General features: G+C 44.8%; 1 protein-coding gene across 2 annotated transcripts in view; it reads right to left on the bottom strand.

The window, feature by feature from the left end:
• ryr2a (ryanodine receptor 2a (cardiac)) overlaps positions 1–23,408 on the bottom strand; it is a 206,236-nt gene that overhangs the window by 10,188 nt on the left and 172,640 nt on the right. For both annotated transcript variants that reach the window (XM_063002781.1, XM_063002780.1), the window contains 17 exons: positions 16,857–16,937; positions 16,607–16,695; positions 15,671–15,799; positions 14,452–14,556; positions 14,001–14,082; positions 12,365–13,167; positions 11,568–12,071; positions 10,479–10,549; positions 10,100–10,241; positions 8,479–8,565; positions 7,705–7,935; positions 6,826–6,956; positions 5,657–5,699; positions 5,412–5,545; positions 3,663–3,723; positions 3,111–3,257; positions 2,289–2,423 (listed from right to left, as the gene is read on the bottom strand). In XM_063002781.1, the coding sequence (XP_062858851.1) occupies positions 2,289–2,423; positions 3,111–3,257; positions 3,663–3,723; positions 5,412–5,545; positions 5,657–5,699; positions 6,826–6,956; positions 7,705–7,935; positions 8,479–8,565; positions 10,100–10,241; positions 10,479–10,549; positions 11,568–12,071; positions 12,365–13,167; positions 14,001–14,082; positions 14,452–14,556; positions 15,671–15,799; positions 16,607–16,695; positions 16,857–16,937 (2,975 nt within the window). The remainder of the gene's footprint in view (positions 1–2,288; positions 2,424–3,110; positions 3,258–3,662; positions 3,724–5,411; positions 5,546–5,656; positions 5,700–6,825; positions 6,957–7,704; positions 7,936–8,478; positions 8,566–10,099; positions 10,242–10,478; positions 10,550–11,567; positions 12,072–12,364; positions 13,168–14,000; positions 14,083–14,451; positions 14,557–15,670; positions 15,800–16,606; positions 16,696–16,856; positions 16,938–23,408) is intronic.

Below are 23,408 nucleotides of genomic sequence, written 5' to 3' on the forward strand. Positions count from 1 at the left end.
CCACGAACACTCACCGTCTGAGCTTAATAACAAAGACTGAGATTGACGAAGGAAAAAAAAAGGGAAAAAATAAAAAGTGAATGGCGGGAGGAGCTGAATTCAACACTGTGGAAGTTCTCACGGTCAATCATGGCAGCTCTGTGGAAGTGGGAGTGGGAGTTTTGTGCTAGGCTTGCATCAGCAACGGATCGGACGAATGGGAGCGCACTGAATGGGAGCGCACATGGTACCGTAACAAGATGCCACCTTTGCCACGGTTCAGTTCTTGAAATTTTCCTGGGCGGCACGGTGGCTAGGTGGGTAGCACTGCCGCCTCACAGCAAGAAGGTCCTGGGTTCGATCCCCAGGTGGGGCGGAGTTTGCATGTTCTCCCCGTGTCTTGCTGGGTTTCCTCCGGGTGCTCCGGTTTCCTCCCACAGTCCAAAAACATGCCACCAGGCTAATTGGGGACACTGAATTGTCCTATAGGTACAGAGCCGCTAGGATGCATAAACCAGTGCGTTGTAGTGCCGGTCCCAAGCCCGGATAAATAGGGAGGGTCGTGTCAGGAAGGGCATCCGGCGTAAAAACTGTGCCAAATCAATAATGCAGATCACGATCCGCCGGCGACCCCTAACGGGAGCAGCAGAGGAAATAGACAATTCCAATGGAGTGGTGTAAAGCACATCACAACTGGACTCTGGAGCAGTGGACACAAATAGGTTGCAGGAGCAATATCGGCCTCATTACTGCACAACCCCAGTATTTGGGTCTGTTGGAGGAACATGGTGTCGCTTGGTGAGCGTCCAGGCCTGAAAACCTCCTCCGGTTCAGCAAATCTCTCGACATTTCGCCGACAGTGAGTAAGAATATGAGCTTAATTAAGCCTTTGTTCAGGATCGCCGCTCAGAACTCCTCCCTAATTAAGGAGGAAGTGCTCGGGTCGTTCTAATCAGAGCCTTAATCAACGTGCGTAGCCCTGGCGTGGCACGCTGCAATTACCGCTCATACGATCAGGGCTAAGCACGCCAAAGACGGACCAGAAATCAAACACGCGCGCTTCAGGAGCCAAGTTCATCAGAGCGTGGCGGCATCGCTCATCGCGCAGGTGCTCGTTCACGGTCATTTTTAATCTTCAGCAGACCTCGAAAATAGCCGTGCCGACATGGGGTGAGACTTTAGCTATGTGGCCACCCGTGTAATTACTGAGTTTAGGTGTTTCAGCCACACCCATTGCTAACAAGTTTATCAAAGCAGTAATTATATTTATTATAATCATTTTTTATAATTAATTTCCAGAAATCAGCTGGAGCGGTGTAAGGAACACCACCTTTAGACTCTGGAGCGGACGTTTTCATCCAGAGTGACTTACAGTACTGTGACACTATATTGTCTAAGCAATTCAGGGTTAAGGGCCTTGCATAAGGTCCCAACAGGGACAACCTGGCAGTGGTGGAGCTTGAACCAGTGACCTTTTGATTACTAGTCCAGTACCTTAACCACTAGGCTACAACTGCCCAGTTCTTGCAATGGAATTGGCTACTATAGTGAAAAAGTGAGAAGGTCCTGGGTTCGATGAAGTTTGCATGTTCTCCCCGTGTCTGTGTGGGTTTCCTCCGGGAGCTCCGGTTTCCTCCCACAGTCCAAAAACATGCAGTCAGGTTAACTGGAGACACTGAATTGCCCTATAGGTGAATGTGTGTGTGTGTCTGCCCTGTGATGGACAGGCGCCCCGTCCGGGGTGTTACTGTGTGCCTTGCGCCCATTGAAAAGCTGGGATAGGCTCCAGCACCCTTCCTTGACCCTGATTGGATAAGTGGTTAAGAAAGTGAGTGAGTGCAAAAGTGTACCACAGTGGGCAATGCCAGTCTAAAGAACTTCTAGTCATTCAGCATGGGATGAACTAGTATGCCGACTGCAAGCCAGGCCTCATGATTCAACAACAGTGCCGGATCTAACTACAGTTTGTCACTGAATGGAGGTGAATCCCGGCAGTCCTGATCCAAAACATCTAGTGAAAGGCTTTACATTTAATTAAATTTTTACTTTATCCTGGTCAGGGTCGTGGAGGGTCCGGTTGGGCGCAAGACAGGAATACGCCCCAGATAGGGGTGCCCATCCCTACCTCAGACACAGCCAATGACGTCAATGTGGCCCTCCTAGTTGCTGTCTAAGTAGTGCGTCTAAATAATCAATGTCTTATTAGAATCCTCTCTATTTAGGCAGCTGCCCAGGTATGCAGTAGGCAGTAAGGCAGCTCACTAGGCTCCAGACAGACCCCCAGACCCCCTGTCAGCGTCTGGACTTACCGTTAGCATGTCGTCGCACTTCATGTCTGGTGACTCTCCGTCCTCGCTCTTGTTATAGAACTTGCGGAAGAAGTTGAAGGCCACCACTGTGTAGAGGTAGACTACCACTGCCAGCAAGCCCACTGTCAGGACCAGCTACACACACACACACACACAGTAAATTAATTATATAAAGAAAAATATATGCTTTGCAGCAGCAGTTAAGGGAAGGCCCTTTCCTGGTCTAGTATGACTGTGCTCTATAAAGACATGAAGAAAAGCTCTGTTTAAAGAAACTCCAGTGGCCAGCACAGAGCCCTGACCTCAGTCCCACTCAACAGCCTTTGATGAGCATCAGCATCAAACGCTCCTTTATTTCCAAAAATCAGCTGGAGGGGCGTAAAGAACACCACTTTAAGACTCCGGAGCAGTTCTTACAGACTTAGCCACTATAGTACCAAAGTGTACCATAGTGTCATTTAGCACGAGATAAACTGGAATGCTGACTGCAAGCCAGGCCTTATGGTTCAACATTAGTCATTAGTGTTGGATCTTACTACAGCTTGTGACTGAATGGAGGTATATCCCCCGGTAGTCATGATCCAGGATCGCGGAGGGTCCGGTTTCCTTGGAAACACTGGTCGCAAGACGGGAATACACACGGACAGGGCGCCGATGCATCATGTGGCTTTGGCCATCCCCACCTCAGACACAGCCAATCATGTCTGTGTGGATGCCCAGCTAGGATTCGAACCCGAACCCTAAGCGCCAAAACCAGAACAGTTTCCTCCTAATTCAACAGTTTCATATTAGTGAATTTGAGCCCATGGGGTGAAGCTGTACCTGTTTGCCATTGTGAGTGACAGAAGACAGGATGGTCCTTAGTGTCTTGAAGCCCATAGCTATGTCCAGCAGGTGAGCAGCGAAGAAAAAGTTGTTGTAGTGGCCCAGTATGGACATGGTCATGTACCAGGCTAGATACAGGAATGACTGCATACACACACACACACACACACACACACATGCAGAGAAATTCATTTTATACACTATTAACTAATTCAAACAATTAAAAACAATTAATTTAGCCTGTGGTGATTTCTTAGATCTGTAAAAATATGAAATTTTTTTCAATTTTCATTAACCACTTTATTCCACTGGGCGCAAAGCAGGAATACCATGGAGAGTACGCCAATGCTGGGGTGTTAAGGGGCACATAAAGCTTTGTGTTTTTTGGCCATCATGCTATGCAGGTTAAATCTCTAATGCTGCTCCTCAGCAAGGCCCTTAACCCTCAACTGCTTGCACTGTATTCTTACATAACTGCAAGTCGCTTTGGACAGAAGCATCTAAATGCCATACATGTAAATGTTTGTTTCTGAGTAAAGAGATATTTACATTATCTGTGAAGACCACACCCAGCTTCCAGATCTGGTACTTCACATCAACCGAGTTTAACCTATAAGAGAGAGAAGGGAAACATCAGGAGGATTAAAAAATATATAATATAATAAATAACACTACAAGACTACTGTGCAATAAATGATGCATCTGTTCTTTTTCAGGGACTAAATGTTTGAAACAAATAAAAACTTAAGGTCATTATATTATATAGTTTCGGGTCCCAATATCATCTGTACAATTTTCAAAATACATGGAACAGTGTTTTTTTTTTTGCCAAGAGTGAAAGGAAAACCCAAATGTCTGGATGGTTAAGTGAAATTCATGAGCCGTGCACAGAAAAAAGCTCTTTCTTTAAAGTTGATACTCTTCGTCAGATGAAACAAGGATTGGGTCACTTGGCCAAAATGAGTGGACATTTGTTTGAGACGAAAACCCATTAATGCTGGTAGTATTATAATAGATAGATAGATAGATAGATAGATAGATAGATAGATAGATAGATAGATAGATAGATAGATAGATAGATAGATAGATAGATAGATAGATAGATAGATAGATAGATAGATAGATAGATAGATAGACAGACAGACAGACAGAGACAGATAGATAGACAGATAGACAGGCAAACAGAGAAAGATAGATAGATAGATAGATAGATAGATAGATAGATAGATAGATAGATAGATAGATAGATAGATAGTCAGACAGACAGGTAGATAGATATACAGACAGGCAGATACATAGATACACAGACAGATAAATAGACAGATACATAGATACACAGATAGATAGACAGACCCACAGATAGATAGATAGATAGATAGATAGATAGATAGATAGATAGATAGATAGATAGATAGACATGCAGACAGACAGAGACAGACAGACAGAGACAGACAGACAGACAGACAGATAGACATTCAGACAGAGACAGAGACAGATAGACAGACAGACAGACAGAGAAAGATAGATAGATAGATAGATAGATAGATAGATAGATAGATAGATAGATAGATAGATAGATAAATAAACAGACAGACATACAGATAGATAGACAGACAGACAGACAGATAGATAGACAGATAGATAAACAGACAGACATACAGATAGACAGACAGACAGACAAATAGATAGACAGACAGACAGATAAACAGACAGACAGACAGACAGATAGACAGACAGATAGATAGACAGATAGATAGACAGACAGATAAACAGACAGACATACAGATAGACAGACAGACAGACAGATGATAGACAGACAGACAGACAGACAGACAGACAGACAGACAGACAGACAGACAGACAGATAGATAGATCTAAACAGATCTATGGCAGTCTTGAATCTTGGCCATTAGATGACATTAGATGGGCGATGACTCTTAACACAGGTCAGAACTGGTTCTTGGAGCAAATCAGACTAAAATGAAAGTGCTGATCTCAACCCTCTCGAAAAGATGCAAACTGTACTGTTGGTTCAGTCTCTTCTCAAAGCAGACCTGGCTTGGAAGGAAAGGTTTTTGGAATGTACAGTATTTTCATGCTGTTGGATGAGTGGTGGGGCTCGGACCTTTGAGACACTACTGCCCCCTGCTGACAAAAACGTCAAAATAAAAAACCGTTTCCTCAGAATGTATCAGCATGTTCCTGGTCCAGTAGGTTAGCTTCATGCACATTTGGCATCCTTAAATGGTTCAACCCTAAACACACACACACTGAAATCAGAAGAGAACGTGAACTCACACAGCAGCTAACGAGCCGTCTTTCTTGGGCTTCCTCTTCCCGTGGGCATCACTGAAATCCAGAGCGCCTTTATCCATGCCCAGCAGCTCGCTGATGCGATCGTTACCGTAAAACTCGCCGTACTTATCCATCACCTACACACACACACACAGACAAAATGACTGATCACAACAAAAGTATTAATACTGTTTTGTTCTAACAGATTCTGGAGGTGAAAACATTTCGTAAACTGAATTCCATCCCACCTTCCTTTTGACGAATTTGTCCCAGTAGTTGTTTGGAAAGGACCTGAGAAGCAGAGAAAGGCCTCAACATTAGAAACGCAAACATGTCGACTGGCACAAATGCTTTTGAAATATAATCTTCAAGGGTCGCTGTGGGTTTGATTCATTGCAGGAGAAAACTGGAGTACCCAGAGGAAACCCTGCTGGTAATGTCCTTGTATGAGGCACCACAGGACTCCTGTCTCAGCAAATCTGATTGACAGTGGTAGCCCAGTGGGACCCTGGGTGGGTCACGAGCCGAAAAATAACAGTCGCAGACAAAAATAATAATAATTCAATAAACAAATTAAAAATAAACTTGTACACGAACGCTCCCTTGTGAAGGCTTTACGTTACACCTTGTAAACCACAGTGGGACCAGATTGACACCGTTGTCCTTAATCAGGTATATTTCGTTTTGTGTTTTGTTTTGATGCGTTTTGATGTGCCGCCTGGGTCGCGGAAAAATCATGGACAAAATGTGGGTCGCTTGAAATAAAGTTGATCTAGATGACCCCCAAGACTTTTGAGATGATATCCTTTGGACTAAGGAGTCAAAGGTGGAACCCCTTTTGAAAGATATGGGTCCTGTCAAGTCTAATGCAGCGTTTCCCAACCTTTTTGAGCCACGGCACATACTTCACGTTAGAAAAATCACAAGGCACACCACCAAGAAGTTGTACTGCCCTCTAGTGGAAGAGAATGTAATTGTTCTGCCTGTCACTACACACCGCAGTACCAATCAGGTGAAATTGGATGATCTTCCACGGCACACCTGATGATCTCTCACGGCACACTTATGTGCCGCGGCACAGTGGTTGGGAAACACTGGTCTAATGGTCTGGGGCTGCTTTGCTTCTAGAGGACCTGGATGACTTAATAACTGATGGAACCATGAATTTTGCTCTCTATCAAAAAATCCTGAAGCACAGTGTCCACCAATCAGTTCACGACCCAAAGCTAAGTGCAGCTGGGATATGGAGCGGTACGATGATTCAAAGCACACAAGCAAGTCCAGCTCTAAGTAAACAAAATAAAGCGTTTGAGATCCTGTGGTAAGACCTTAAACGGTCAGTTCGTGCTGGAAAACCCTTAAATGTGGCGAATAAACTCTCTCACTAACCCACACTTATTTGTAAAGCCGTACTCACTGTGTGTTGATGACCAGTCTGTCCCACTGGCCTTTGATGTCATCCTCTGACGGCTGCTCCGTTATATACAACCCATCAAACTCCAGCTTCCTGGCTACCTCCTTCTCCCTCTTAAAGATCACCAGAGGAACCTAAACCGGACAGAGATGGATCGTTCACTTCTACAGCTCGGTTATAAATGTGTAGCTAATACAGAAATGAAAAAAGAGCTTCAAGCAGGCTTCAATGTAAGTCTCCATGGCACACTTTGCTTAATTTCTTGTTTAGCGATGGCTAATGGGCTAATGAGCTGATGGGACTCCTTGGACAGCATTCAGGAACTATAAATTGGGCTTGTACAAAACATTCTCTTAATGACTGATCGTTACTAATGAAGTAAACGCTTCACCAGCTAATTAGTGTCCGAATTTACACTTTGAAGATCAGAGTGCTGGAAGTTCAATAGATGTAATGATTTAAAAATACTACAGATGAAATCAAATTCGGCCATTCATGTGTGGTATCCAGTACTGACCTCTGGTCAGTATGAAAAGGAGTCTGGGGCTCTTCACACACAGTATGGTCCAGACCCAAACTCAACTTTGAGTGGAACATTAGGTGTCAGAACATGATCTTCTCTTAAGGCTGTGCATTTAATAAGATAATAGATCTTAAGTTACTCTGGGCTTCAAAGACTTGGAACCCAGCAGATCAGGACCCAGAATTAGGATCCACTCTGCAACATACAGACATTGAAGGATCTGCTGGAACCAGATACCTCAGAACTACAGATACCTCAGAACTCCTTCAGATTGAGGAACCTTATGGAGCTATTTGACTGTATGAGCTAACGCTGGCTCCAAATGGAATTGAATGTTCAGATGTTACTATAGGTGTCACCTTGAGACAGTAGTATCCGATGATGCAGAAGAAGGAGATGATGGTGTGGAGGATGGCCAGGATGCGCAGCGTGGGCTCCATGTAGCCACTGCTCTCCTCCAGCACGAAGTGCACCGTGACCGGACGATCGGCGGGAGAGCTGCTCTGCGAGTCCCACCTCAGGCTATTATCCAGCTGTGATGTGCTGTACACCACCTGCTTCTCCTCCTTCACTGCAGACGACGTGGACACCTGCGACAGAGAGGTTAGTCAGAGGTTGACAAGTTGTTGGACGGCCAACTACATCAAGTGGACCAACAGAAGATCTTCTGTGGGTCAAATGGTTTTTTCAGAGATCACGTGGGCGGTCGGGACCACGTGCGCATCATGTACCAGCGCAAGAGATCAAATCGTACTGAAGTTAAAGGACCTGGTACCAAATACTACATGACACCTTCTGAGGCTTTGTGGTGTCTGGGTCTGGGTGAGTCAGTTGTTTTAACAGCATATTAAATCATCAGTTTAAGTGTTCACCTGCTTGATACTGAGACTATCGTGTAAGAAAAAAAGACCTGCTGGGAATATTCTGGTACCAGATACCACATGATACCTTCTGAGGTCCTGTGGAGTCTGGGTTTGGGCAGGTCAGCTGTTTTTACAACATATAAGATCATCAGTATAAGTGTTCATTTGCTTGATACTGAGGCTATCATGTAAGAAAAACAGCTATGCGAATAAAGCTTGACTTACTATTATGGGATGTCAGGTGAGGCGAAGTGCAGTGCTTAGCTTTACCTTATAGAAGAGCAGGATGAAGTTGATTGCGAAGGCCACAAACAAAGCCAGCATTCTCATGTTGTAGAAATTGCGTGCGAAATAGTTCTGCAACAGAACGTGAAAACATAATCCATCACGGTCAAGTCAACAACAGAGACGTCCTGTCTGACATGTTCCTCATGGCCGTGAGGGAACCTTCCCATGACTGGCAAATTACAGAAATATTCCTGGAATCACTGCATTTGAAGTCGTTCATGACACGGAACAGAATCTTAACACTTTCTCACGTTTGCTTCTGTCTTTGCACGATGCTATTATGGCTACAGTAAGGACTTCAGGACTGGGTGATAGATCCTGTACTGCAGCGATCACCATATATACACCGATCTACCATAACATGTTTCTACACTCACTGTCTATTTTATCAGCTCCACTTACCATAAAGAAGCACTTTGTAGTTCTACAATTACTGACTGTAGTCCATCTGTTTCTCTACATGCTTTGTAGCCCCCTTTCATGCTGCTCTTCAATGGTCAGGACTCCCACAGGTGGTGGTGTGTTAGTGTGTGTTCTGCTGATATGAGTGGATAAACACCTCACTGTCACTGCTGGACTGAGAATACTCCACCAACCAAAAATATCCAGCCAGCAGCGCCCTGTGGACAGCGTTCTGTGACCACTGATAAAGGTCTAGAAGATGACCGACTCAAACAGCAGCAATAGATGAGCGATCATCTCTGACTTTACATCTGCAAGGTGGACCAACTAGGTAGGAGTGTCTAGAGTGGACAGTAAGTGGACACGGTATTTAAAACTCCAGCAGCGTTGCTGTGTCTGATCCACTCATAGCAGCACAACACACACTAACACACCACCACCGTGTCAGTGTCAGTGCAGTGCTGAGAATGATCCACCACCTAAATGATACCTGCTCTGTGGTGGTCCTGTGGGGGTCCTGACCATTGAAGAACAGGGTGAAAGGGGGCTAACAAAGCATGCAGAGAAACAGATGGACTACAGTCAGTATTTGTAGAACTACAAAGTGCTTCTATATGGTAAGTGGAGCTGATAAAATGGACAGTGAGTATAGAAACAAGGAGGTGGTTTTAATGTTATGGCTGATCAACGTAAGTGTCATATAAATCAATCCATGTTCTATTGTCTGTGTGGAGAGGGGTTGACCCCTAAATACGGCTGCAGACAGCGACCAAACACTGGGTCCAAACTACTACTGCCCTGGGTTTGAGTCTCAGCTCTGCACCTACACAGACATGATTGGCGGGCCAAAGGGATTCCTCATTGCTGCTGCAATTACGGCCTCTGCTGGCTGATCGATGGCGCTGCACAGAGACGGTGAATAATGGGGATCAGTGCGTGACTCTCTGTACGCGATACTGATCCCTGTGTGAACCCAACTCATGCAGGTGAAAAGAAGTGGTTATTTACTGCACATGTGTTGGAGGGTCTGAACCAGTAGAGGAGCTACAACTGGGGAACTGGATATGACTAAACTTTGAGAAAACGGAAACAATGCCACAATAGAATCATTAATTATTTTATTTAATTGGAAAGTTGGCAAAGTCGTTCATTTAAATCTAATCAAAATGTGAGACGAGGGTCCTGTTACGTCTCTACTTACGAGGAGTTTGCGCTGGTAGGCGATGATCTTCTTCCAGAATGCCGACTCTTGAAGATCCGGCTCGTCTGATTTAAAACGGTGGAGTCTGAGCCTTTTCTTCTGCTCCTCTTTTTTCTTCTCATGTTTCTCGCCGTCTTCACCTCTGCGGGCGACACCCAAAAGATAAAGCCAAAACAAAACAGAAACAGGTTTGATCTGTAGCACTGTGGTAATAATGGTGATAATGGTGTTTTACATTATTATTATTATATAACCTGAAGGGGGGAAAAGGATGGGGGGGGGGGGGGGGGGGGGGGGGGGGGTTACAGGAAGCTGGGCTCAGAGAAACCTGAGGTCTGAACTTATAACCCATGAGTCTACAGATGATTTACGGACTCACTCTGCTTTCTCGGACACGGTCTTGGTCTCCTCTGTGCCGTCTTTCTCATCTGTTGATGATGAACTTTTTGCCTTAAAAGGACAAACAAAACTACATTAAGCATACATCAGCGTTCAGGACAAACCCACTTTAAAATGTTGCAGACTTGGTGCTGTTACATTATTATTATTAGCAGTAGTAGTCGATGTAGTATTGCTTGTTGTTTCGAGATGTTCAGTTAATCACAAATCTTTGGTCATATAATGCAGTGGTTCCAAACCACTGGGCCGCATACAGGTACCGGTTGGTGGGTCATTTATTACCGGGCCGCACAGAAAGAATAAATAAATAGAGACCGCTACAAGAGCAATTCAATTTCCAACACTCTTCAGGTGTTATTGTCCCCAATCACCACTAGGTGGGAGCAGCGTCTCGTTGCAGCGAAAAGAGCTCAGGATACACACTGATTTTCCATTCTATAGTTCTTCTATTTTAAATCCCCCTGCCCTGCCGGTCCCTGAAATTGGGTTGGAGACCTCTGATATAGTGGATCTATAGATTTAGTTATGTGTCCCTCCCCTTTTTAAGTGGGTATTTTCCTACCCAGCAGACTAGTGGCAAATTTTGTGTGCCTGGATGCCCAGCCAATCAGGAGCAGAGCTGAGATTCAAACTAGAAGAGTTCAAGACAAAGGCTGCATCCGAAATCGCACACTTAAACAGTACGTACTAAAATCGATGCAGTGCGCACTCTGCCTTAGTGGAATTATGGGATAGATAAGTGAACCGCAGTCAAAATTGTTGCCCGTGCAGTAGGTCATTCGGGTACTTTTCACTTAATAAATACTACGTACTCGGACACACTACCAGCTCTGGCGTACTGCTCTCACGTACTGTTCAGTATGGAAGTATGCGATTTCGGACACAGCCAAAGATCTAAAGCACAAGGGCAGGTTCATGTCTGGCCTACATTAAAAAGAAATACAGGGCGGGGCCGATACTTTGTCCACTGTTCCTGACTAGATCAGGCTATATTTAGGCAAGTCATACCTCTGTCAGTCACATCCTCAGACCTGTGACTGACCTCACTCATAAATCAAGTCTTTATTACCGTGTGTCTCCGGCGGAGTTCGGGTGAGGGTGTCGGCGGTGATGGCACGGGCGTATTAAGCAGCTCGGTCAGGCCGGCGTTGGGGTTATGAGGCATGAGTTTGTACTGCCCTCCCTCTCTTCTCAAATCGAGCCCGAATATATCAGACAGCAGGTCAGTGTCCTCTGCAGCCACGGCCAGGTCCGCCAGGTCTTCCTCAGGTAAAGCTTTCTCTGCAGGTTTCCTCTCCAGCTCCTCGCTCTCCCCTCTGACCTCGTCCTGTGTGGGGTCGGGCATGTTGGCCAGCAGCTCGGACACCTTCATGGTCTTGGCTCCCTCCACCAGGCCCCCTCCCAGGAAGCTGCTGTAGATGATGCGGAAGAAACCTCGGGCCACGCTGAAGGCGAAGTGCAGCAGGCCGGCGAGGACGCTGAAGCAGAACGCCGCCAGTGCCGTCACCATGTCCCTCACAGTCATCTTCTTGGCCTTCTTCAGCTGCTTCTTCAGGCTCTTCATGGAGAGAACCTGGAAGTGAAAGAGATGCAAAAAACTACACTGAAGGTCCACTACATGATCTATACAACTATAAGTACACTGAAGGTCCACTATATGATCTATATGACTATAAGTAGACTGAAGGTCCACTATATGATCTATACCACTAATGATCTAGACCCCACCCACATAGTCCGGTCATTCCGCCCTAGCAGAAACGAGTTTCAAACAGAGGAGTTCAGAATCTCAGCGCTGGTGTGCTAGCAAAATATCCCGCTGTGCTCATTCGGTAGAATGGCCCTTCTAAGCTAACGACGCCTCACCTTCATCAGAAGCATGATGTTGTAGCGGAGGGCGAGCAGGGCGGTGCACACGGTGCTGACGGAGAAGAATCCCATGTCTGGACTCTCCTCCTCTGGTTTCTCCCTCTCGCTCTCCTCTTTACTTGCAGACCGCTCCCCCGCGTCGGACATCTTCGCGGCCAGCTGCATCTCGAAGATGGTGTCCTCGCAGAAGTTCACGAACAGCTCCATCTTCTCCTTCTCGCCCCCTTCGTTGACCACGTCGAAGATGAACTGCCGCTTGGACTCCTTGACCTGCGGCTTCTCCCACTGCGTGCGGCTGGACTCGCTGATCTCGAAGTACACGCGCTCGATGCGCTTGGCGCTGCCCATGATCTCGATACGGCCCAGGTACGGCTGGAAGTAGTTGAGCACGCTCTCCGCCAGCTCCAGGAAGGTCTGCAGGCGCGAGTCGTGAGGCATGTGCTCCGAGAGGTTGGTGAGGAGCACGGCCACGTTGAAGCCGATGTCTTTGGCCGGCTCGTGGAAGCGCTCCACGAACTCCTCGTAGTCCAGGAGCTCGTTCTCGTCCGTCTCGGCGCACGACAGCAGGAACTCGGTCTCGGACTGCGTGTAGTGCTTGTGGCTCTCCATGGCCTTGTGGAAGTCTCTTTTGGAGATGACGCCTTTCCCGTCCGGGTCGTGTTCTTTGAAGGCGTCCGAGGAGGTGAGGTCTTTCAGCTTGAGGAACATATCGAAGAACTTCAAGATCATCTCCACGTTATTGGAGGATTCCACCAACATGTCCACCATCTGCTTCCCAATGGTGCCGTTTACCACGTTTCCTGAGAGGAGAACATGTTATTGGTCAACAATGAGTATGTTTAAATTTCTTTCTACCTGTAGGTCATGAGTCACTTCTTTTCACCAGACAGTGGAAAATTCTCACAGAGAGCTTTAACAAGCATGGAGGAGCACATTGTGTTCTTTGTTTTCCTCTGCTTTTACCATACAGTAGGTCCCAGTCTTGCTGCAGCAAGGAGGTAACTCCCTATTCGACCTTTCCTCCCTCAGACATTGCTAATTGTGTCTATAACGAGCCCGACTTTGCAAGTGGAGCAAATGTATTACCCATGCTTCTTTCTGTTCTGGGTCATGGTGGGTCCAATTCACTGAAAGAAAGGTAGGAAACACCCTGTACAGGTTGCCAGATTATCACAGGACACGCTCACCACTAACTCATACTTCGGGGTATTTCTAGTAGCACTAACTGGCAACCCACATGGACACATTAAAAACATACAAACACGTTCTCCACCCTAAAAGGACTCGATTCCAGGATGTTCTTGCTGTGAGGTGACAGTGCTACCCACCAAGCCACTGTGCTGTTCATTTGAACAGTAAACACTTGGCACAAAGCAAATACCCTGCCAATCCATCTCAAGGCTTTGGTCCTGGAAATGATGTCTGTGTGGGGAGCTTGACTGGCCGATAGCACTGCAGAAGGTAACCTTCTTCAAGAGGGCTGTGAACACTTAACCAAGGAGAGCAATTAGCAGGTGGATTTTTACTCGCATGGAAAACCCCACTAATCTTTCTGTATTCTTCCACCACCCATGCTGGTTTCTCGAACCGACCAGTAGGATTTGGACTGACCAGTAGGAGTAGGCATACTTACCCTCTAACATGGAGAGCAGCATTACAACCATGTCCTTCTGCAGGTCCATAAGCTCCTTCAACAGCTCAATCTGGCTCGAATCCTACAACACAGCACCATCGTAAGCACTGGCACTATTTTTTTCTTACGTGTTTTTTCTTTCGTCACTAAAAGCATCATTTGATTGAATCTGAGTGTTAAATTTCCTCAGGACTATATGCACTATATGGGCAAAGGTATGTAGACACCTATTCTAATCATTAGGTTTGGGGGTTTTAGTTACACCCATTGGCAACAGCTCCATATGAATGTCTATGGTTTCAGAATAGGAAGTCCAACATCTTCACGTCAGGTGTCCACATACTTTTGGCTACACTGTGTATTTGTATTTGCAGAACATCTGATTACATTAGAAGTAATGAAGACATAATAAATCAGTCACGGTTCTGATGTTTCACTGTCTGATCCCTACCTGTGAGAGCTTCATCTGCATATGTGCAAAAACATGAAGGAAACCAACCACGGCGTCCCACAGGCGACTGTGCGCCAGGCTCTGCTGGTTCCCGGTGCAGGGACCCTGTACCAAATCACAACAGGTTTAATGAGTTTCTCATTATTCCACCACCTGATGAGAATGAGAGTCATTAGCAATAAGCTGAAACTCCGTACGACCTGGACTCATTTCACCGTAGAATATTTAAGATAGGAAATAGAACCCATTTGCAGATATACATAAAGGTCTTGCTCCAACATTGGTAACTTTGTGATGGTGGGGATTGCATGCGCCCCACTTTTGTTTTGCTGGGGTGTGCTGGGGTGGTGGCATCAAGGCTGGAGATGCCAATAAACTAAATAAGCTGGTGAGAAAAGCCAGTTCTGTTGTGGGTCTACAGCTGGACAGTAGGTAGTATGTGAGAGGAGAACAAAGGACAATATTAGGGCCATCCTGGATAATCCTTCTCAAGTTCTTTTAGTCATAGTCTAATACCACTGAAGAGCAAGACGGAGCGCTTCAGACGTGCTTTAGTGGCAACTGCCATCGGACTGCATAACAATAACAGAATACACAGGCTGTCTTCACACTGACGACCCCCCCCCCCCCCCCGTACAATAACTCAAGACAACCCCACCCCCCTTTTCCCAGCACTGGACTCTATAATATATAGTGTTTAATTATATGGTTGTAATTGTCATACTGCTGTGCAATAGTAATCGCATTTCATTGTTAGTATTTTTTTTTATTTTTTTTTTTTATTCTATTTTACTTTATTACTCTATTTACTGTACACTGTACTGGAGCTGCTATAACACTTGAATTTCCCCCATGGGGATCAATAAAGGAATCGAATCTCATCTTATGAATCGAAACATGGTCTTGAGTGACTTGCCATTATTGATAGAAGCCTGAATTCTGCTCTCTATTAGAAACCTGAATGGAAAATATATGGTCATTAGATCTGATCTGAAGCTGAAGTGGAACTAAATTATGTAAAACGCTCACCTAGTTCACTTCAAAATAACTCAAAAGTGAATAAAAAATGCTGCAGCAGGACCGTAAACAAGCGGTTTGTCCTATTAAGCCTTTAATTTGGCTGATAATGACTGATGGTGAGAGTTTTTAGTTCGAGATATTTCACGAAGGACACATTAGACACCGTTATAGAATCATATATGACAACAGAATACTGTACCTGAATATACTCTGTGAGTGTATTGAAGACCTGTTTTGCCACGTTGATGGCCTTGGAGAAATTGCGCTGACCTTGCTCGTCAATCACGTCCTTTCCGGAATAATACCAGTAGAAATCGCTGATTGACTCCTGAGGAGATCAAATCCAGAATTAGTCAGTGGTTGACTACAGCCACACAAGCACAAGGTGTCAAACTCGTCTTCACAGAGGGCCACATGAGAGTTAGGGTATGGCTGTATAAATGTAACTACTTTATACACCATATCACAACACAATTTTCGAACCATTTGTTGTTTTTCTTGGAGGCTAAAATTAGCATACCTAGCTCTGTGTTTGGTGTCGAAATGCTGTCGACGCGGCCTTATATTCACTTTTCTATCTTTCATTAAAATCACAGTCTGTCCTAAGCTAAGCACCAATTGAGATATCAGGGTCTTGTTTAAGGGCCCAACAGTGGTAACTTGGTGGTGGTGGGGATTGAATGTGCCCCCCCCCCCCCCAAAAAAAAATGTTTTTTTGCTGTGGTGTGCTGGTGTGGTGGCAATGCCAATGCTCAAGGCTGGAGATGCCAAAAAAACAACTGTCGTGGGTCTACATTAAATTAATTAAATTGCCTTCAGTCTGCATCAATATTTGTAGATATTTTTCAACATCACTTGTTGGAAAACTCGCCTCAGTTAAACGCTGATGTGGAAACACTGCAATCTAGTGGCGGGATGCGGACGCTTCGCGGGTCACGAAATCGACATGCATTGTGGGAGATGTAGTTTATGTACGATAAACTCACGGGCCTTGAGTTTGACACATGTGACTTTAATGGAACGTGACAGAAAGCACAGAAACATGAATGAATGAGGGTGTTTGGCCTCTGTGTCACCTGATATTTATACGACACAAGTAACACACACATGTGACAACTTAGCATTCATCGCTCACCTGTACTCGAAGCAGATAATCCACGGTGGAGATGATAATGTTGACGGTTGTGTTGTTTCCAGTTTGTGTTCTCAGGTAGTTCTGGAAATCTGTTTCGTAACACAATTAATATAAACAACATACACACACATTTTATGGATGAAAGTATTGGGACACCCCATCTAATTTTTGAATTGATGTGATTCAGAAATAAACAAACTGGTCAATACAGTAAAACATGTAGGATCATTTGTAGCTTGCGGTTCCTCACCTGAGTTGTGTCCTTCACAAAGCAGCTGCAGGAACCGAAAGAGGTCGCAGGTGAACTCGTCATCCTGCATCACCTTTTCGCCTGCGCGGCCGAACCAAAGCAGGTGTTAGAGCGGTCATGAAAAAGCCATGCGGCACAGCGACGCGTGACAGAGGCACATGGGTCCAACACGGCCCTCACACACACACACACACACACTGATGGGAAACACTAGTGGCTATCAGAGTGGGTAATACACTATGGGGAATGGGAGAGAATTGGCAGCATTTTGTTCCCGTGCCTTTCAGAGGAATGAGATTGTCGGACCTGCTGCCGGCTAAGCCGTTAGGTAAGCTGACCGTCACTCTACTGTACATTGTGTCATACACTCCATATCATACACAAGATCCATCAGTTCAAGTTTAATATCAATCACAGTCATGGACAATTTTGTATCTCGAATTCACCTCACTTGTGTGTCTTTGGACTGTGGGAGGAAACCCACACAGACACAGAGAGAACATGCAAACTCCACACAAAAAGGACCCAGACCGCCCCACCTGAGGATTGAACCCAGGACCGTCTTGCTGTGAGGCGACACTGCTACCCACATGAAGAAAGTAACAGTCAGAATCAATAGATATTCAATTAATAGAATTTCATAAATGCAGACAGATGTTTAAGTGTGTAGATTATATATATAAATTAGCATGTGATCTATAACCTGGCAGGATAACATCTGTAAAGGCACTGCTGGGCTAAAATGCTGCGTAAACCATGCGGAAGGATTCCCATGGTTGATGAACATGAGGGCACCATTCATACATGAGCCTGATCACAGTATATCCTTCGGTCAACCATGAACACGAGTCTGAACACGAGTCTACGTCATTTCACGACTACAATTACACTGCTGTAAATGAGCCTGAAAGTGCTTACAACAGCAATCTGTGTCATAAAAGCATTAAATTAATTGAATCATTTTCATTCTTTGCCAAAAAAAGGATGTTTACTGATTAACGATTGAGTTGCATGACGCACTTTCAGGCTTTTTATTTTTTATCCAATGATAAACCAGAACAGAAGCCTTACAAATACGACTAAGCATGTCTACATCAGAGTTACCAGGCAACAAGACATAAAACTAACATCTTATACGGCAGTAAATAAAATAAATCTAAGTCGCAGTTTTAACTTACCCAAAGGTTAGCTTCTTGTTTGTTTTGCACTGAAGCTACTGTGATGTTTGTTAGCTGATATCACCTGTCCTATCTTTTACAGATTGCTTGCTGTACAACTGGCATGATTGTAGTTTGAAGGAATCCTTTGGCTTCCTTTACATTTACATTACATTTACATTTACATTTCCCTAAACCCTAACCCTAACCCTAACCCCAAACCCTAACCATAACCCCAAACCCTAACCCCAAAACCCTAACCCCAAACCCTAACCTCAAATCCTAACTCTAACCCCAAACCCTAACCCCAAACCCTAACCCTAAACCATAACCCCAAACCCAAATCTCTAACACCAAACCCTAACCTCAAACCCTAACCCTAAATCTTAACTCTAACCCCAAATACTAACCCCAACCCCAAATCCTAACCCTAACCTCAAACCCTAAGCCCAAACCCTAACCTTAACCCCAAACACTAACCTTAAACCCTATCTCTAACACCAAACCCCAAACCCTAACCCCAAATCCTAAGCCCAAACCCTAACCTTAAACCCTAACCTCAAACCCTAACCTTAGCCACAAGCCTAGGGATTTGGACATCAACTGCTTTGAATATCCTTAATAAACATAAATATTGTGTTTGGATTTAGGTTATAAATGAAATAACCTATTACTAGCATTAGTTTTACTGACCAGCATTTCTTTTCACTGATGCTGTTTGTCTAGGTTTGACGATGAACATGATAAGCTTCTGGACACTTGATTTGGTTTTTGTCTCAGAACTCTTTTATGGATTCTGTGCTGTTTTCATTCATTATGTTTGCTCTATGTAATTATGAATGTCGGTTCGTGTAGCTTGGATTTAAATAGTAGCTCCAGTGCAAAACTTTACAAGCTACAGTTGGAACAGCATATAGGTCCAGGGTGATGGACTATACATAAGGTAAGGTATCTATTGTCTAAACCATTATTTAGTCGCTCATTTATTTATGCATTGTCTCCCAATTTAGCATAGCCAATTAGTCTTCAGTTGCTGGGGAGGGTATATATGCCTGTCACAGACCGGCCGTGCACTTGAAGAGTCCTCCAGTTTTGTACAGGCACCTCTTTTCCTACCGAGCAGACTAAAGGCCAATTTTGTCTGCTGCAGGCACTGCCGATTGTGCCTGCTTGGGGCACCCAGCCGACCGGTAGCAGAGCTAAGATTAAAACTCACTCACTCAGCACAACTATGTTATTATAATCACATTGTCCTGTGGATAAACGTTTGATTTGGTTTGACTTCCTCTGGTCTATCATTCTGGTTACTGTTACAATGTACAACTGCACTTCTGGAAGTGTGTTGGAAAACGAAACCACAGAACGAAAACATGGATGAAGAGAAACTATGAAGAAGTGCGATGAGACACCAAAAGTAGAATAAAAACCAAATAAAAAAACGAACCAACTCAAAACGAATATCACAAAACAAATGCGGAGGAGGCCTGGAACCTAAAGCAAATGGATCAGATCGGATCAGAACAACGACGTAGGTCACGGAAGCCACTGAACATCCTAGAGCATCGAAGAGAAGAAGTAATAGGAGGAGAAAAAGGTTTTTCGGTGAGGGACGAGAGCCGCCGGTCGAGGCGCCACATCGGTGCAGCCAGAAAGCCATGAGTCCAGAGAGACGCAGCACAGAGAGGTTACAGAGACCACCAGAGCACTGACACACGCAGCCAATGCGGCAGAGAGCGGAGACCAGATACGAGGACATGACGAGGGTGTGGGGAGAGGAAAACTACAAAACACCTAACTGCTCTTACATCGAGCGTGCCAGAAACTGTGCAAATCCTGAGAGGGAGGCAAAAACAAGGGCGTGATTGGCTACAGGTCTATGGCAGGGCAGTTATCTAACACCCCTCTTCCACTAACACTGGGCTGGTGCTGGGGCCAGAGCCGGCGGTATTCCTGTGCATTTAATAGGACTTCTAAATATGCTAACTGGCCATTTCGTCAGGTACGCTTTGTAAGTATATAGACTATAGCTTATTGGTTGCTATGCAACTTGTAACTGCGCTACCTTTAACCTACTGAGTGAGACAAAATATGAGTGTGTATCATTATGTTGTGTGTGTGTGTTTCTAGTATGAGTGTATCATGGTAGTGAGTGTATGTGTGTGTGTGTTGTGTTGTATGAGTGTATTATTATGTTGTGTGTGTGTGTGTGTTTCTAGTATGAGTGTATCACGGTAGTGAGTGTATGTGTGTGTGTGGTGTTGTATGAGCGTATCATTATGGTGTGTGTGTTTCTAGTATGATTGTATCACGGTAGTGCGTGTTAGTGTGGTGTTGTATGAGTGTATCATGATGCCATGTATGGTTCTAGTACCAGTGTATTATGGTAGGATGTACCATGCTGGTGCGAGTGTATCATGATGGTGTGTGGTGCTGGTACGAGTGTATCATGATGGTGTGTGGTGCTGGTTTGTATCATGATGGTGTATCATGATGGTGATCATGATGGTGTATCATGATGGTGTGTGGTGCTGGTACGAGTGTATCATGATGGTGTGTGGTGCTGGTATGAGTGTATCATGATGCCATGTGTGGTTCCAGCACCAGTGTATTATGGTAGGATGTGCCATGCTGGTATGAGTGTATCATGATGGTGTGTGATGCTGGTACGAGTGTATCATGATGGTGTGTTGTACTGGTATGAGTGTATCATGATGGTGTGTGGTGCTGGTATGAGTGTATCATGATGCCATGTGTGGTTCCAGCACCAGTGTATTATGGTAGGATGTGCCATGCTGGTATGAGTGTATCATGATGGTGTGTGATGCTGGCACGAGTGTATCATGATGGTGTGTGATGCTGGCACGAGTGTATCATGATGGTGTGTTGTACTGGTACGTGTATCATGATGGTGTGTGATGCTTGTACGAGTGTATCATGATGGTGTGTTGTACTGGTATGAGTGTTTCATGATGGTGTGTCGTACTGGTACGAGTGTATTATAATGGTGTGTGGTGCTGGTACGGGTGTATCATGATGGTGTGTGGTGCTGGTACGAGTGTATCATGATGGTGTGTGATGCTGGTATGAGTGTATCATGATGGTGTGTGATGCTTGTACGAGTGTATCATGATGGTGTGTGGTGATAGTACGAGTGTATCATAATACTGTGTGGAACACCACTGTGGTACAAACGTCAGCCACCGGCTCTGGTACCAGCACTGTGCTACAAAATAAACACGGGAGTAACAGGTGCCTATAATTAAGGGCTACGGGTTACCAAAAGGGTTCGAGTCTGGGGCCGGACAAAAAAAAGAACAAGGAAAAGATCATATGATCGACTGATTACATATGGGACACGTGGAGGGCTCAGGACCTGAACAGAGTGGACACAAAGCTAAAAACCACAGCAAAAATGGCAGAAGTGCATAATTACCACGCTCATGGGTGATGACTGAGGAGGGGGAGACAGTACATGAACCCAAAAGAAGAAAAAAGAAAAAAGGAAAGAAAATAGTGAGAGGTCAAACAGATTACAAAAGGTCCAACTTTTTTTGTTTGTTTGTTTGTTTTGAGCGGGAAGAGATGAACTTGGATTCAGTCGTCGACGTTCCAGTTGAGGAGTCACTCAAAGTGAGAGTTTTGGGTGTTGGAGAGCCAGTGTTCTGCTTGGGACACAGTAAATTTCACTTCATTCATGTTCTACCATGCTGGAAAGGACACCAATCCATAATCCAATGCGATGCCACGGTCACACCCCACCCAGACGTAGCCGATCGTGTCTGCGTGCAGATTTCAAGAATAAGATTATGTTTATTTACATTTTTTTTAAGAAGAAGAAGGAGCTGCATTGGATACTTGGCTGTGAAGCATTATAGACAAATGCTCTATTATGTTGGCCAAAAGTGGGGGAAGGAGTCAGTGAGTCGACTCCTCTGCTGAGATTCTCTTGCCTATCTAACTACAGCTAAAGGAAGAAAGCGCTAAGCAGAACCACAGCCACAATCCAGCTATTCAGTCCATAAATTAACAAACACACGGCCGAAATTCCAACGATTTTCTCCCTAAAGTTTAAACAAACAGAAATGAAAAGAAAGTAAGTGATGAATGGAACAATTTTGAGTTGGTCTGAAGAATAGAAACCGTAGAAAATTTTTAAAAAGGGGGCAATGGTTTCTATGTAAAAGAAGTGAAGATAATGACTCAGCACCGCACTGATCTTCAAAGTTCCAGGGCTTAGTAGCGCTACAGTTCCTGGGTTTTGTAGACCGATGGGTCTGCAAAACTGGTAAACCGGCTTTAGCTCATCCAAAACTCAGCAGCCAGAGTCCTCAATTCTACTAAACGGTCAGCCCACATTACTCCCATCCTCCACCAGCTGCATTGGCTTCCAATACCCAAAACAATTCTGCTTACTTTTAAAGCCCTTCATGTCCTTCACCCTTACCTAAAGGGCACCCTAGAGCAGGGGTTTTCAACCTGTGGGGCGCGCGAGTACCTGTCTTACCTTTAAAAGCTCAGGCTTAATTAAACTGCTATTACCACAGAGCGGTAACCGAGTCGGACTCGCTCTGTGGAGCTAAAAGTTTTAGTCAGTCGAAGCAGATGATCCTGAACTAACAAACTTAGTAACTGATGTACTTTTGCCTCTGCTTGGCTCTGTGAAGTAACGTTTTCTGCTCTCAACTACATCAAAAGCAAGAATCGCTTACGATTTACGAAAACGAACCACAAATTTATATAATGTGCTGATAGAATCGGCTCAGATGGGATCGGACTGTATTATCTTTTTAAAGTAAATATTTCAATCAGCAAAATTTTTATCGTATGTATGATGGGCACAATGTTTTATTATGTTATTTTAGGTTGTCAAGAGCTTTCTCAATGATTTCTGTGCGATGGTTGAGGGGGTGTCGAGGCGCACCTTCGAGTGGGGGGATGGGGGGGGGGGGACGCAGGTTCGCGGTCGACACACGGAGGGGGGCGCATGTCCAAAAAGGTTGAAAACCCCTGCCCTACAGGGCAGCTGTAGCCTAGAGGTTAAGGTCTTAGACTAGTATTCAGAAGGTTGGCACTGTTGGGCCCTTGAGCAAGGCCCTTAACGCTTAACTGCTTAGACTTTGTACTGTCACAATTGTGAGTCGCTTTGGAAAAATAAGCCTCCTAAGTGTTGCAAATGTAAAAGATCTTCTAGCACGGGCCTTCTAGTGGTTCCCCGTTTTAGACTTGTGTTGATTGTTGGCTCTGAAACTCCCTTCCATAACTGCTTCGTGACTGTTCCTCCATCTCCTCCTTCAAAGGTCAATTAAAAACTTTCCTCCTTACTGCACATTATTATTCTTCCTCTGTGTGTTAGTTCTCTTGTCTCTAATATTTACATTAGAAAGTGTACTTGGGT

Source organism: Trichomycterus rosablanca, chromosome 10 (assembly GCF_030014385.1).
Source record: "Trichomycterus rosablanca isolate fTriRos1 chromosome 10, fTriRos1.hap1, whole genome shotgun sequence".
Taxonomy (NCBI): Eukaryota; Metazoa; Chordata; class Actinopteri; order Siluriformes; family Trichomycteridae; genus Trichomycterus; species Trichomycterus rosablanca.